The sequence below is a fragment of the Gekko japonicus genome, unplaced genomic scaffold (genome assembly GCF_001447785.1).
Source record: "Gekko japonicus isolate JY-2015 unplaced genomic scaffold, Gekko_japonicus_V1.1 scaffold2280, whole genome shotgun sequence".
Lineage (NCBI taxonomy): Eukaryota > Metazoa > Chordata > Lepidosauria > Squamata > Gekkonidae > Gekko > Gekko japonicus.
In genome coordinates, this window is record NW_015172075.1 from 139,345 (window position 1) to 154,651 (window position 15,307).

General features: G+C 45.4%; 1 protein-coding gene across 1 annotated transcript in view; it reads left to right on the top strand.

Annotated features, from left to right (window-relative positions):
* Window positions 1-530: 530 nt before the first annotated feature.
* Window positions 531-15,307, top strand: part of ITPKB (inositol-trisphosphate 3-kinase B) — a 116,634-nt gene continuing 101,857 nt past the window's right edge. Inside the window, exons 1-2 of the mRNA XM_015420874.1 lie at window positions 531-851; window positions 8,125-10,070. Of these exons, the coding sequence (XP_015276360.1) occupies window positions 8,307-10,070 (1,764 nt within the window). The 5' untranslated portion in view covers window positions 531-851; window positions 8,125-8,306. The remainder of the gene's footprint in view (window positions 852-8,124; window positions 10,071-15,307) is intronic.

Sequence of the window (15,307 nt, forward strand, 5' to 3'; positions counted from 1 at the left end):
GGAAATAACAGAGATGGGAGTCAGGTGGAAGTGGGAGAATGAGCATGGTCACAATCCTATGCACGCTTACACGGAAGTAAACGATAGAACTCAATGGGACTTACTTCAGAGTAGACCTGCTTAGCCTCCATTGGTGTCTCACCCACTTTCCGTAGGCCTTACTGTTGGCGTTGGTTGGAGACAGCACGGCTGCAGCAGTAGAAGTCCCAGCCTGGGATCTTGTTTTAAACGAATATTTTAAATGTGTTTTTAAATAGTTGCAGTGAGTTATACATAGCAAGAACGAACGAGGAGTGGAAAAACGGATGGTGGTATCTTTAACCCACAAAGGTTGGAGCAGATTTTGTTCTGAGCTAGTTAACAATGGAAACTTTTTTTAAGTGTTTCCCTCCAGCGGTCCTGCCAAGCGATAGAGAAGAGAAAAAAAAAAGAAAAAAAAGAAAAAAAACTTGTTCCGCTGAGTTCAACCCCAGACAGGCTCACAACTTCCTTCCTGCTTTCCGACCCACTCCCCTCCCTGCTCGCTCGCTCGCTCTCTTTTTCCCCTCCTGCACACTCAACAAAACACCACGCTGAGTGGCAAAGGGTGGCGTTGGAAAAGAAAAGCAATTAAGCAAGCGGCACATCAGTGAACAAAACAAAGTTCCCGATTCAGCCACCTAAATAATTCACTTAAAACAAACAAACAAACTCATTACACCGTAAAGAGGGAAAGAAAGCAAACACCTCCGAAGCCTTGATCTGGACGAGGAAATAATTTCTGGAGTATTTTTAAGTCCGAGCGTCTTGATGCCTCCGCTTTCCCCCGAGGAGATGTGAACTGGGAGGGTGCATCAGTCTCCATAGAACAGGTAAGGCCGACCTGTATGATTCTGCTCTGCGTCTTTTCTCCTCTTTTCTTCTTCCCCCTCCCTTACGGGGATCGCTCTTTCCTGGGATGGTGTCAGTGTACACTGAGACTGGGCTCGGTCGTGGGTGGCACAAATTTCCCAATAACGGAGTCTTATGTGCCCCTTCAAGACTCAGGGACGTATTGTGCCATCCGTTGCGATGAGCCAGAGCCCACTTCCCCTGATGCATGAAGTGTAGCTTGTGCCACAAAACCTTTGGTAGCCCATGACAAGTGTCCCAAGACTCTGTGTTGTTTTGACTGCAGCAGACTTAGCAATGCTACCCTTCCGAAAGTTTCACAATGTATATTTCTCAAGTTTCACTCTGCAGTTTCTACAAAACTCCTCTCCGCTCTGGTGAAGAGCTGGCGACTCTTGCGTTACAGTTCAAGTTGGGTTCAGCTGCACATTAGTTTGGCAGGGGGCGTCTGAAACAAGCTCCCGTTGGGGGCAAGATCCACTGAAGGCTGGGCTCGGGAGAGAAAAACGGGGGTGGGGGGAGAGATTCCAGGGGAAATAGTGGGTTTCCCTACGCAGAGAGGCGGTGCAGCCGCTAAGTTTTGTGGCGTTGTTAGAGATCTACAGTGATACTGATGGGCTTAAGCACTTCCAAGTTTTGGTAGAAGCAGCCGTCAGCTGTTTGCCCAGGATCGTGAGGGAAAGACATTCATCAAGGGGCTTTTAGTTTGTACATAAACACAGATGGCCGTTTCCAGCCTGCTTACAAAATATCTAACACACATCGCCTCCGTCCACATCTGGAGACACTAAAAGTTTCCATAAAATGAGTTCTAATCTTAATGGGCCATGCAGGTACCACCACCAAGACAGCCAGCTTGCATTAAGTCACTCATGCTGCTACTACACAGAAACAGCAGGCAGGGTTCATAGAGGGATTTGAGTGCAGTACTTTTGTGTATAGCAGCAATCCATGCTGGAATTCTAACAGACATTACATATCAAGACACATAGCTTGTCCTTGTAGAAAGATATGCAAATCCATAAAACAATAACAATAGACACAAATTTAAAGTGAATGTATTTATTATGTCCTTTATACTTCACTTTTCTCCCCAATGGAGACCTGAAGTCGCCTATGTCATTCTTTCCTCCATTTTAATCCTCACAGCAATCCTGTGAGGTAGGTTAGGCTGAGAGAGTGTATGTGGCCCAAGGTCACCTGGCAAGATTCTGGACTGGAGATTTGAACCTGGGTCTCCCAAATCCTGGTTGCCTGATTGCCAGAAATATGCACAAAGAGAGCCAGTGTGGTCTAGTGGTTAAGAGTGTCGGACCAACATCTGGGAGACCCGGGTTCAAATCCCCACTCATGCCAGGGAAGCTTGATGGGTGACTTTGGGCCAGCCACACACTCTCAGCCTAACCTGCCTCACAGAGTTGCTGTGAGGATAACATGGAGGAGATGAGAATGACGTAGGCCACTTTGGGTACCTATTGGGGAGAAATTGGTTTTGTTTTGTTTTTACAAATTAAATAAACAAACAACGTGTGCCATATTCAACATGTGCAAACTCCTTATATTTCACAGGCATAATTAATAGTTCTCTAAGAGATAATAGGCAGTAACACAGGAGACTAGAAGAGAGATGGATGTACAATGCACCCCCAAACAACAGGCAACACAAGCCTATTCTTGATTAGGATCTACCCATACCTCTACAAATTCAATTGTGTGGTTACATGAGGATAGTCCAGTAGTGTACTAAAACATATTGTATTTGCAAAAATCCTGAACCCAATAGCCAGCTCACAGGATGGACTTTTAGGAGAATTTGGAACAACAACATAAACTTTGCTTCCTCTGCTAGAATGGGCTTAGGATATAGAAACCATTTCTATTAAAATCTTACACTGTAAGCTGCCTTGAGTGTCATATTGTACAAAGGCAGATAATAACTGTTTAAAATAAATAATTTTTTAAATTACAGCATTAGTACAAATTCATCTGAATATTCCACAGGCGTAGACATGTAAAAGCTGTTGTACAAAAACAACAAAGGCATTTTGGCACCATAATGGCTGACAAATTTATTGTGGCATAAAGTTTCGTAAGCCAGAAGCCACTTCCATAATTACATGAAGTGGTAAAGTTAGTGTGTGTGTGTGTTTTTGTGTGTGTGTGTGTGTGGGAGGGGATTTTCATGTATGTGATCGACAGTGATATCCTAAGCAGAGATAAACTCTTCTAAGTTCACTAAAGTCAATCCACTTAGAGAGACGTAATTCTGCTCAGGATAGCGCTGTCAATGTAATCTTAAATTAATTGTTGCTTTCATTGCTTTCTTTTACTAATACTATTCAGAACTGCTTCTGAATTATTGCTGAAAACATATTGCATGTTGATAATGTCACTGGCACACACACACAAATATATATATGTATGTATTAAACCTTTAGTCTGTACTGTAATACCACAAATGTCAGACCACACTTTTTGAACCAGATGACTATCTGGTCACTCATCCACATCAATTGGAATTCTTGCTGCTGCTATAGATGCCTATCAAAAGGCAGTCTTTTACTATTCCTTAGGCTCCTGGTTTTGAGTACAAAATGAAGAACATTAACTATTCTATGTTAAATAACCTTGAGCTGGGGCATTGCCAAAATAAGTACACAGAGTAACAATGCACGAAGCTTCTACATGCTTCTCTACTATTCATAGCAATCATTGTCATTTCATGCTATCTACTCTTACTTTGGACAAGAGGGATCTGGACAAAGTATATCTGATATTAGAAAACATATGCATGTTGTATAGGCCAATACTGCACATATTTACTCAGAAATACATCACATTAAATTGTGTGTGCTTTGCTCCCAAATAAGTGGGAAAGAGACTGAAGCCATAGATAGCTGGGCCAGATGCCAGATGCCCACCTAGCAATTTCAAAATTCACAGACTCGATTGAATACATTGTAAACAGTGGCATGGATAGGTTGGGTCATTTGTGATCTTAAGCAGAGTTGCATCCTTCTAAATCCTTTGAAATCCAAGGAAACATAGACGGTTGTAACTCAGTTTAAGAAGGCAGTCACAAACAATTCCACGCATGCAGGTGGGCACACAGAGAAAGATAATACACAATATTGGCCACAATATAAAAATGATTAAATTCACAGAAAGCAAGGGGTATGAATGTCAGGTACAGGATAGAACACAAATGCATATAAGATAGAAAGTGCTCAAACTCTTTTTTAAAAAGAGGTAGTTGCAAAGAGGTAGTAGCAAGGAGGGGTTGCAAACTTACCAAGCTACTTGTATCGATTCATGCATACATATATGTTGACCGTTTCCCCTACCTTGAGTACAAAGAAGCATTAATTATATAGCTATGCTTTCCTTAGCCTTGCCATACTTCTCATATTTATAGCTGTAAATCTGTTGCTGGCAGGAAAGAACTTTCTCATGCAACTTTGTTCACGCTCAGACTCAGAGTCTCATTTAAACTGTTCGGTTGTTCATGCAATTCTGCCACATGTGTAACACTTGCATGCCAGCATAACGACCACCCAGGCTGCAGATTTTCTGGCATGCTGATACTGTATAGCAATATTTTATAGTGGCTGGGGGACTCACTGCCAGTGTGTCATAGCAACTGGACTAGGATCTGGGAGACCCAGGTTCAAATCCTTACTCTGCCATGGAAGCTTGTTGGGTGACCTTGGGCCAGTCACACACTCTCAACCTAACTAACCTCACAGGGTTGTTGTGAGGATAAAATGGAAGATAATTATGTAAACCACTTTGGGGGCCTATTGGAGAGAAGTAAAAACAAAAGTTTTATGAGATACTGGACATGTACAGTTTTGCACAGAGAAGTCCTTCTTCCCTAGCAGTGTCATGTTTCCATTTATAGGACAAAGGATCAATGGATATGATTGATGAATGTGATTTTTTATATTTTTCTTGACATGTAGAATGACAGCTGTCACTATGCCTTATTAGGAGTCTGATTATAAGTAAATCTAGACCTTAGCACTTAACCCAGGTAGAAGAGAGAATAGAGCTAATGAGAGTATTTTTATTAAATTTCACTTTGCAATAGCCACTTGCATGATTAGCCCCACTGGACTGGCAATTCTGCCAGCTTGTCTTCCCACAGTCTCTCAAAGCACTTAAGCCTAAGGCTTCTATCCTCCCATCCCCCAAACCATCACTCCTTCTTCCTTACAGAAAGCTTCCCCTCCCCATACATTTTACATTTCTTCAGCTCCATGACCACTCCGGTGTAGTGGTTAAGAGAGCAGACTCTAATCTGGCTTGATTCCCCAGTCCTCCACATGCAGCTGCTGGTGTAACCTTGGGTCAGTCACAAGTTCTGTCAGAGCTGTACTCTCAAGAACAGTCCTTGAAAGAGCTCTCTCAGCCCCACTTACCGCACAGGGTGTCTGTTGTGGGGAGGGGAAGGAAAAAGAGATTGTAAACTGCACTGAGACTTCGAGTGAAGGGCAGGGTATAAATCCAATCTCTCCTCCTCCTCCACTCCCCCCAAGGGGCTTTTGCCTTCATCCTTTACTTTTTTCAGCCTTATGGGTAGATTTCCAGGCTCAGCCTTGTTCCCCACCATCTGCCATTTTCTTGAGAACAGTGACCTGGGTTAGAGGTGTCACCATCACTCCTTGAATCCCCACAAGTGAGTCTAGAGTGAGTCTCCTCAACCTCATGGCTGGAGCTCATAACTTCCCCCAACGTACTTCTTAGTTGCATGAAGTTGCTTTATACTGAGCCAGGCTATTGGTCTACCTAGGTCAGTATTGTCTACTCTGATTGGAAGGAGATCGCCAAGGCCTCAGGCTAGAGGTCTTTCACATCGGCTGCGACCTGATCCTTTTAACTGGAAGCTTCAGGGACTGAACCCTGGGATTTTCTGCATCTAAAGCAATGTGTTATTTATTTAGATATCTGTGCCGCACTTGTTCTCCCAATGGAGATTCAGTGCTGTTTACAATATCATTTTCCTCACCTCCATTTTATCCCCATAACAACAACACTGTGAGCAGGCCCGTAGCTACAGCGAGGCATCTCGGCGCCTGGCCCCCTGACTCTACTGCGCCGCCCCCCACGCTTCCCATCCAGCCCAGGCACTCCCTTGGGGGGGGTGCCCCTTGACTTGTTTAAAGGCCCCCCAAATTAAAAAAATCCTGGCTACAGGCTTGGCTGTGAGATAGGTTAGTCTGAGAGAGAGTGACAGGGCCAACACTCTTTAACCCAGAGGTGTCAAACTAATTTGTTATATGGGCTGGATCTGATATAAATGTCAGTTTGTCGGGCTGGGTCATGTGTGCCATAAAACGTAATGCCAGGTACTGGAGATATAAACTTTATAAAGGACACAGGCAAACCCAGTTAACAATACTAGTTTATACTCAAAAACATGCTTAACATATTAATACTCTTGCATCCTTATACTATCTCCCTGATGCCTGCCCTCCCACTTTCACTGCCCGTTACATATTAACACTGGGGGGACATAATGCACAGGCCCGTAGCCAGTATTTTGTGGCTTGTGGGGCTGGTGCTGCCATTATTTGCCATAAAGTAGGGGGGTGCCCACCCCTCCCCCTCCCCCTCCTGCAAGATTTAAAGGGCCCTTCAGCTGATCAGCGGGGAGCATGTGGCCCGCCAATCAGCTGGAGGCCCTTTAAATGTTGCAGGAAGGAGGGAGAGGGGTGCATGCCACCCTCCCGCTTCTTCTCAAAATAAGAAGCTGGGGGTCCTTTAAGAAGCAGGTGCCTTTCAAGGAAGGGGGCTGGCCATTTAAGGAACAGGGCAGATCCTCCAATAACCTTACTGTAGCTACAGGCCAGTGCACAGGGACATAATGCACGGACATAATGCACAACTTCTGTCATCTGGCAATAAAGGCAGTGACCAGTTCCTCACAGGCCAGATAAGAGCCCTGGACTGCAATCACATACACTAAATAATCCACTTTCAATCCACTTGTCGAGCACTTTCCAACTGGATTTTTACTGTGTGAACTGGCAAAATCCAATTCAAAAGTGCATTGAAAATGGATTGAAATTGGATTATTTAGAGTGTGTGATCACAGCCCTGGACAGGCTGGTTCTGGCCCACGGGTCTTATGTTTGACACCCCTGCTCTAACCACTAAATTAATTAATTATTGCATGGCAGTGGGTGTAGTATAGCCAGGAGATACGAAGGTTGTCTGGCAGCCTGAAACTCTAGCTCTTTTTGTGGCAAGCTTATTTTTTGGGCAGAGAGAGCTGTGACTGACCCAAGTTTACCCAGCTGGCTTCAAGTGGAGGAGTGGGGAATCAAACCTAGTTCTCTAGATTAGAGTCCACTGCTCTTAACCGCTATTAGGTCTTACTCTAACCACTACACTTGATGGTTTTGCCGCAGGCATTATTTCTAGACATGGTGGCTGATTACCATTACTGAGAGGTTCACAGCACTTCCACAGAGCCCTTCCTCTTATTCCTCTCTATTTTTAACTAAACAGAGCGTTGAAAACAAGCTTGACATGTGGTTCCCTGCTAGTATTTTGGCAACCTGTAGTGGGTTTCTCTTCAGCCAGCATCACTCCTCAGGTCCCTCCCTGACTTGAAAGGTGGAAGGGCTCAGACCTTTTTTTAGAAATCATATTATTTCAGTCGGCTAGTGACCACCTTTACTTTTACAGAAAATAACCGTACGGTTTAAGGTGCCTTATCATGTTCTCAGGATGAGCCCTGACAGTTAAAAGCAGAGGCCAGAGTCTCTTGAGCTGATACAACTGTTAGCCTGATTTTCCTAGCCTCAGTAAAACGAGTGTTTACCGTTTAAAAGAAAGTGCTCCACGTTATAGTGAAGGTCCGTAATAAAGCGATAGAGAGATGGGTAAACGATGGCTGGATTGTTTGCACTTGATTGTTTCTGAAGGAGGCTCGATAACGATATCTCAGCCGACTGGCATGGAATGAAATCTGAAGTTTTGCTTGCTGTTCTGGTATTTAAAACTCCATAAGCGGCCGTAGTTAAGCCCAGGTCTAAACACTCTGGCGAGCGGTCGGGGTTCAAGCACAGCCCAGCTCGCGGCTAAGCTTCCCTTCTCCGCCCGCCCCCCCCCACGCTAGCCGTGGAGCGCGAGCTTCGCCGCCATTGGCCAAGCTCCGAGACCCGGCAGCGAATGAGCGCGCCCGGCTGGAGCCGTCTCGCTTTTCCCGCGCTCATTGTCCTCTGTCTCCTTCTGCTCTCTCCACAGTTGTTTATGGAGCTGCGGGCCGGGGCCAGCTTATCATCCCTGCGCGTCTGGTGCTCCCCAGGCGATGCCGCCACCGCGGTCGCCGCTGGCCCTGAGACGACGTGGGCTGCTCGGCAGAGGCTGACCTCGGAGAAGGAGGAGGAGGAAGCGGAGCCTGTCCCCCGGCGGCCGGACCCATTACTATGGCCGTGTCCTGCTACGCGCTCAACAGCCTAGTGATTATGAAGAGCGGCGAAGAAGAGGAGGAGAAGCGCGGCGGCGGCGGCAGGAGCAAGACGCCTCCCCTGACGCGTAGGCAGGTGCTGCCTGGCTTGGTCCGGGGGAGCGAGAGGCACAGCAGCTACTGCCCGCTGCCCAGGCGCAGCGTCGGCTCCAGCAGCAGCAGTAGCAGCAGCCCCAGCAGCAGTAGCAGCGCCGCCGCCGCCGCCGGGTCGGCTTTCCTTTTCCCTTCGGCGGAGCAGCCTGAGGCGGCCGAAGACGCGGCGGGCGCTCGCGGGACCCCTCGACGGCTGAGCAGCCCGAGCTGGGCGAACCGCTTAGGGCAAGGGCCGCAAGCCAGGCCCCCCAGCCGGTCCCCCTCCCCTGGCTCCGCACGGATCCTCCAGCGGGAGCTGCAGAACGTGCAGGTGACCCAGAAAGTGGGGCTCTTTGAGGCGCATATCCAGGCGCAGAGCTCTGGGGCTGCCACCCTCCTTAAAAGCCCCCGTCCGAGTAGGAGGAGGTCCCCTTCACCGAGCCCACCCTGGCTAGCCCAGCTACCGGTCGGCATCCCAGCCAGGGGGACCAGGAAGCGGGAGGATGAGGAAGGGAAGATGAAAGGTCCAGGGAGTCCCTTGTCCCCTTTGGAGACCAAGGGGAGGACATTGGAGGAGGAGTGGGACCAGGGTGCCACGGACAAGACAGAGGAAAGCAGCCGCTCTCCTGGTGCGCCTGGCACAACAGAGATGGAAAACGGGCTCTCCAGTACGCAGCGCCCAGAGGAGGTGGAGATGGGCAGCAGCAGGCTCTCCAGAGTGCAGGATTCAAAAGAGGTGGAGAAGGGGAGCAGATCGTCCCAGGCGCCCCTTTCAGATGAGGCAGAAGAGGATGTATTTTCCAAGAGGCACTGTTGGGATGAGATGGAGAGGGCAAAGGGAATATCCAAGGTGGAGGATTCGGGAAAGGCAAGAAGGATGGGGTCTAGCGGGAGGCAGGACTTGGCGGAGAACAAGAGCTCATCCCTTGAGGGGCAGAACTCCAAAGTGCTGGATCTGGCAAGTGGGTGCCCGGGAGCTCAGGTGTCAGGAGGGACAGGCAGCGGGAGGCAGCCAAGAGAAGGTGGTGGGAGGCATTCTGGGGGGCTTGATGGGGCAGAAAGATCCTTCAAGGATCCCGGCTTCTCGGAAGCGCAGCAGGGGAGGAGCAGCTTTGACAGAGGGCAGGGCTCAGAGACTAGGGAGCTGCCTCTTGGAGAGCAGCTCCAGGAGGCAGGCATCCCACCTTGTCCTGCCAGGACTGATGAAAAGGAGGACAACAGCAGCAGGAGTCTGTTGGTTTTGGCAGATTCTCGAAAGAAGCCGCTGCCGTCACCCTCTGAGCCACTTTCCGAACTTATGGCAGAAGTCACTGGAGATGGCCTGCAAGGGAAGCAACCTGGTGAGCAGTTGCCACCATCTACAGAAGCAGGAGAGCAACAGTGGAAATCCCTGGGAGAAGGGGAGGGCTGCTGTAGAGGAAGCAGCAGCATCCCTGCAGTCATCGTTACTGACCTAGGCACTGAGGAGGAGGGAGAGGCAGGAGAGAGCCCCCCCAAAAATATGTCCATCAGAAAACTATCTTCTTCTTCTGCTTCTTCCACGGGCTTTTCCTCATCCTGGGAAGAGTCGGAGGAGGACATTTCCAGCGATCCAGAGCGATCCTTGGATCAAAGTCCAGCCTTTCTGCAGACCCTGGATAAGCCAAGGGTGGTAAGTTTGAACAAAGTAGATCTTAGACAATAACAGGTTTCTGAATGGGTTGCTGAAACTTCCATCTCCCTTCCCACCCCATACACACATTTAAGTTGGAAATTCTCTTAATAGGAAACATTTTCAGTTTAATGCTGATTCTGTGTTGCTGCTTAGCACCAAGACTTTTCATAAATACTGTGTTAACTTCTCCTGTGTTCTGGCTTGTTCAACTGAGGTTCATCCTGTTAACGGGGAAAGGTTGAATCTTTATGTGAATGGTGTTATTGTAGCTGAGTTTGTGCTGTCATACTGGAGATTTACACAGAACTGGGTGAGAAGGATCTGAAACCTATTAGGAGAGAATGTGGAATGGATGGCTGAGAACACCTCATATTGAGGGTGACTGTAGAGAGGACCATGTGATGGACTCTGAGGTCATTCACCACCCTTTCTCACTGCAATAGGGCTTCTTGCTAATAGTGTAGAAGCCTTGACAGCTATCACATATCAGGGTGGTATTTATGGTTCTCCTTTCCCATTTTATTCTCACAATAAGCCCATGAAAAAAAATGATAACATCAAGTCACCCAATGAAGATTTGAACCTGGTTTCTAGTTCAGCATTAGCCACCACATCACTCTGGCACACATCTGGGCAGATTGAGTTTAATGAAGGATATGTAATTCCTTGATCTGAATTGTTTCTGTTTAGAAATTCATGTTTTCTGTATGAGCATGCTCACTAACTAGTCAGTTGCAAACCAATTGTTATAGCAACCAGAGCAATTATACGATCTGCATGTATGAAATCCAAAAGCTCTGGACATGCAGCTTGTACACATTGCAGACTGCTTAGAGACAAGAGACTGATTTCTGTGTGTCTCTTTCAGTATGTACTCAAGGACACTAAGCAAGTTAACTAACTTGAAGGTTAAGGCTGCAATCCTGTATGCATTTATTTGGCAGTTAAGTGTCATGAAACCAGGTGGATCTTACTTTTGAATAAACACTCATAGAATTGGTCTGTAAGTTTTCAGAACTTTTAATAAAAAGGCTGGTAGTTACTGGACAGCACAGTGTTCTTCAATCGGATAGAAAGGTAAGTTTCCATGTGACTAGGTTAACATAGTCAAAGATAGTCACTATGTGGTAAATGAAGGCACGGATACTTGGATGGCATAAAATAGTACAGGCTCTGTGGATGAACCTGGTGATAAGCAGGTTGGCATCTCCTGAATACTATCTTCTTTGATGATCTGGTCCAATATGAAAGTCACATGATATAAATACATGGTTTATTTTTATAGTCAAAAGTTATTTCCTGCCATACTGGTCCACAAGGGAGAACATAATACAATGGTATATCAATATGATAATCTAGTGCCAGTTTGTTTGTTTTTAAAGTCCCTTATGGCAGGGAGACGAAATGGCTGATTCAGGGACAGTGGCAGGGAAAATGGCTGCCATGTGCATGGGAAACCCTGCATTTCCCCACCCATTTATGCTTTGCTGCAGTTTTCTCCAAAACTTTGGAGCAAAGCAGGTTTGAGAAAGAGTGGGGGGGGGGGTGGACAGGGAAGTGCCAGAAGATGTGTGAATGCAGCACAATGCAGTGGATAAGCTTTGAAAAACCCCACTTCCCAGCAGCACTGAACCTGGGGCAAATCACCCTTGTGGAAATGGCCTCAGTTATAAGAGCTTCTAAGTATACAGTTATCAATGTTTGTTTGTCCAAAATTTAAACCAGTTTAAGCCACTTATTATAACTAGCATTTTATAAATAAACTTATAAATTAAATGTATTTTTAATTATTGCTTTTAATGGACCAATTTCAGCAATGTTAATTGGACCAGTTTGGACAGTCCAAGTTCATGTTAATCCTGCCACATAGTGACTGCAGCTGTTGTCTGCCATGGCAGACATGGGAAAGAGAGGAAAATACATTGTTTGCATCCTCTGTAATGGTTTCTAAATTCCTGTGGTCCAAACAGGTGTTCAGCCCAGTTCTGCATGAATTTCCCCCATAAAATGATGGTACAAAGTCATTTCATGGTAGGAGGAATTCCAGGGGACTAGTTAAGGCAAGGAAAGCTACAGCTGTTACGTTCATCATGGATAACTGGGGAAAACTTATTCTAATTTGCCTTTCATCTTAAAGGAAAACAAAACAATCCCACACTGACTGGTGTGCTTCATTGCTGAGACCTCTTCAGCTGTTATTAATCAGGAATGCTTCATGCTTTTATTCTCAAATAAAAGCCTGAGTTATTGCCAGGCGCTCTCCCTGTCTGAATTGATTGTGACTTGACTTCTGTTTTACTGATGATGTGATTTTAAGAGCAGTTTCATCTAGACTTTTAAACAAGTATCTGCCAGGAAGAAACTAAAGCTTTTGACACAAATTTCTGATCAGATTTAATCCCCATTCTCATATGTGTCCTTTAGTCAGAACTCCATGTGATTGACCATTAACATTTTAGCTAACATATCCTTCAGACCAGAGTTGTCCAAATTGTGGTTTCCAAGTCACATATGGCCGCTTCTACTGATAAAGTGTGAAGGTCCAGAGTTACTGCCACACACGTGTGTGTGTGTGTGTGTGTGTAGTAAAGTGTGAAGTTCCAGAGTTACTGCCCCACACGTGTGTGTGTGTGTGTGTATGTGGGGGTGCCTTACATAAAACAGACACATGGAAATCCAAAGTCTCTTTGATTATTTTAAAGTAACACATTAACCACTAAACTAGAAGGTCGTGTAAAGAATGATCGGTCTCCAGTGATCATTCTGAAAAGATACCAGTCTTCTTTTTTTTTAAAAAAGTCTTTTTATTGGTTTTTAACAATAAAACAGATTTCAATAACTTTACATACAAAGTGTCATATATGATTACCGCAAGTATTGTCTTAATAATAAAAAACTAATGTTATTACATATGAACAAGATAACGAGTTCAGCTAGCATAATAACAGTTGCGTGGAATATTTAACTAGAATCAGTAGCTAGATGACTGTGGACAAGAGTTTCTCTTATTCATGCAGAACCAATTTGCAATTTGCACTTTAATATATGTAGGAATTTTGTGTGTAATGAAATGGAACCAGTTATTGGCTTAGTATGCTCAGATATATGTGATTGTGTGGTCGCAGATCTGAGGCGAATAGATATTCCATGAAAGGTAGCCATTTTTCCGCAAAAGTAGACGGCTTAGGATAAAGTTCTGAATGACGAAGACGGTCTGTTATTTTTCCCATTATCAATTGATCCCAAACTTTATTCAGCCAACATGAGCAAGTTGGGGCCTTTTCTGCTTTCCATTTGGATGCAATTGCCGTTTTAGCTGCCACTATGAGACTGGTGATTAGTTCACGATGGAGGGATGATATGTCTTTTGGATTCCATAAGTCTAAAAACAGAATTGCCGGCTCAAATGGTGTGTCATGTCCAGTGATTAGTTTGATCTGATTTAATACATCTTGCCAGAACTGTTGAATGTGGTCACACTGCCACCAGGAGTGAGCAAATTTTCCTAAGATACCAGTCTTCTGATTAGAAAGAGGTCAGAAGTTTATTCCAGGTTTGAGTAAAAAGTTTGTATCTCAGCCAATGTCATTCAATGTTGTTGCTTAAGAACTTTATTTAAAATCACTCTAGTTACACTTGAACAGATTAAATAAACCAAAATCACAATTATGCAGAAAACAATAGCATATGTAAATGAGATGCAGGTGGGAGTCCCTTTGGTCTGAAGCAGCAGAACAAAAGTTTGAGTCCAGTAGCACTTTTAAGACCAACAAAGTTTAATTCTGGGTATAAGCTTTCGTGTGGATGCACACTTCTTCAGATATCTTCTTCACACTGAAGATGCTTGCACACGAAAGCTTATATCCAGAATTAAACTTTGTTGGTCCTAAATGTACCACTGAATTCCAACTTTGTTCTGTGTAAATGAGAGTAGATAAAAAGCATATGTCATGCCTTCTCCTACCTAGCCTGCATTTAAAAATAAAATGCAATTTCTAAAATTCTTTCCAAGCCTTTTCAGAAAAGAAAAGATAGTCTTACTGTAACCAAGGTTCAGGGTTTTTAGAGTCTGGCAATCTTATATAGCCACAACTGCATGAGTCTCACATTACTTTTTTAAGCCATCTAATTTGTTTTCCTAAAGACATGATGTTAGACATCTTGGGCTGCCAAGTGGGGGCGGGTAAACCCCTGCTTTGGAGGCCCGATTTCCGCCGCTGCGGAATCGGGCCCCGGGGGGAAACACTATGGTTTCCCCTTGGATGGTCGTGGCCCCGCCCCCAGCGTGCCCGGCGTCATAACATCACTTCCCAGTGATGTGCATGTGGGGTGCGCGCGCGCTCTGGGATCCACCCGGGAGTCCCCCGCTCCAGAGGTGAGTACTACTTGGCAACCCTATAGACATCTCTGTGCATTCCAAAGAATAATTGTTGCAAACTTTGTTTCATTTGCTGTGGGATTTATTCTGTATGCAAAGCCATTCATTTATCAGTTATCCTCCTCAAGGCTGAAGCTTGAAGTTTACTGGAACAGTGAAGAAATGCATGTTTGCAGATTTACACAAGAACCTAAAAGCAAATTCTCAGGCCTACTCTATCAAAACATCCTAAAAAGTGATTTAAAGTTAAAATGTGCAACAGTGGCTCACAGGCCAATTCCCACAGCATTCAGGCGTCTGGTTATCTTTTTGCCCACAAGTGATAGGTTATTTTCCTCTCCTTGTTAAAGCTGTCATTGACTGTTGTGCTTTATCCTCTGACACCTAGCTCCCACCTGCAGAACAAGACCTGAAGAAATTTCCCTGTGTCACTTGTGAACATATCACCCACTTTTAAAAAAGTTTGTAAGCTTTTGGGAGGGGGGCAAGTGAATGTCTTAGCCATTCTCAGACTTCTGAAGATTGTTGTATGTGGCTTGAAAGGTCACCAGTGTCCCGTGGAGCCACTGTTGGCACCATTATGAAATCACATTACTTATGTGGCTGCACAGTTTTTTGTAGTGGAGTTAATAGCAGCTTTGTGGGGCAGTTTGAGGATGCAGAAATGCTGGGAGAGGATGGCTGGAGCCATTTTTTTCATGCACACTTTAGTCGCCAGCAGGAAACCGCTGGAGGCACAGGACTCCCATTACACTTCTGATACCAAGTCCTTGTGGTAGAGATGAGGAGTTTGTAATATGCACACAGACCCTTGGTTCTATTTGATCGTAGGTAGTGCTGTAAGAGCACTTCTAGA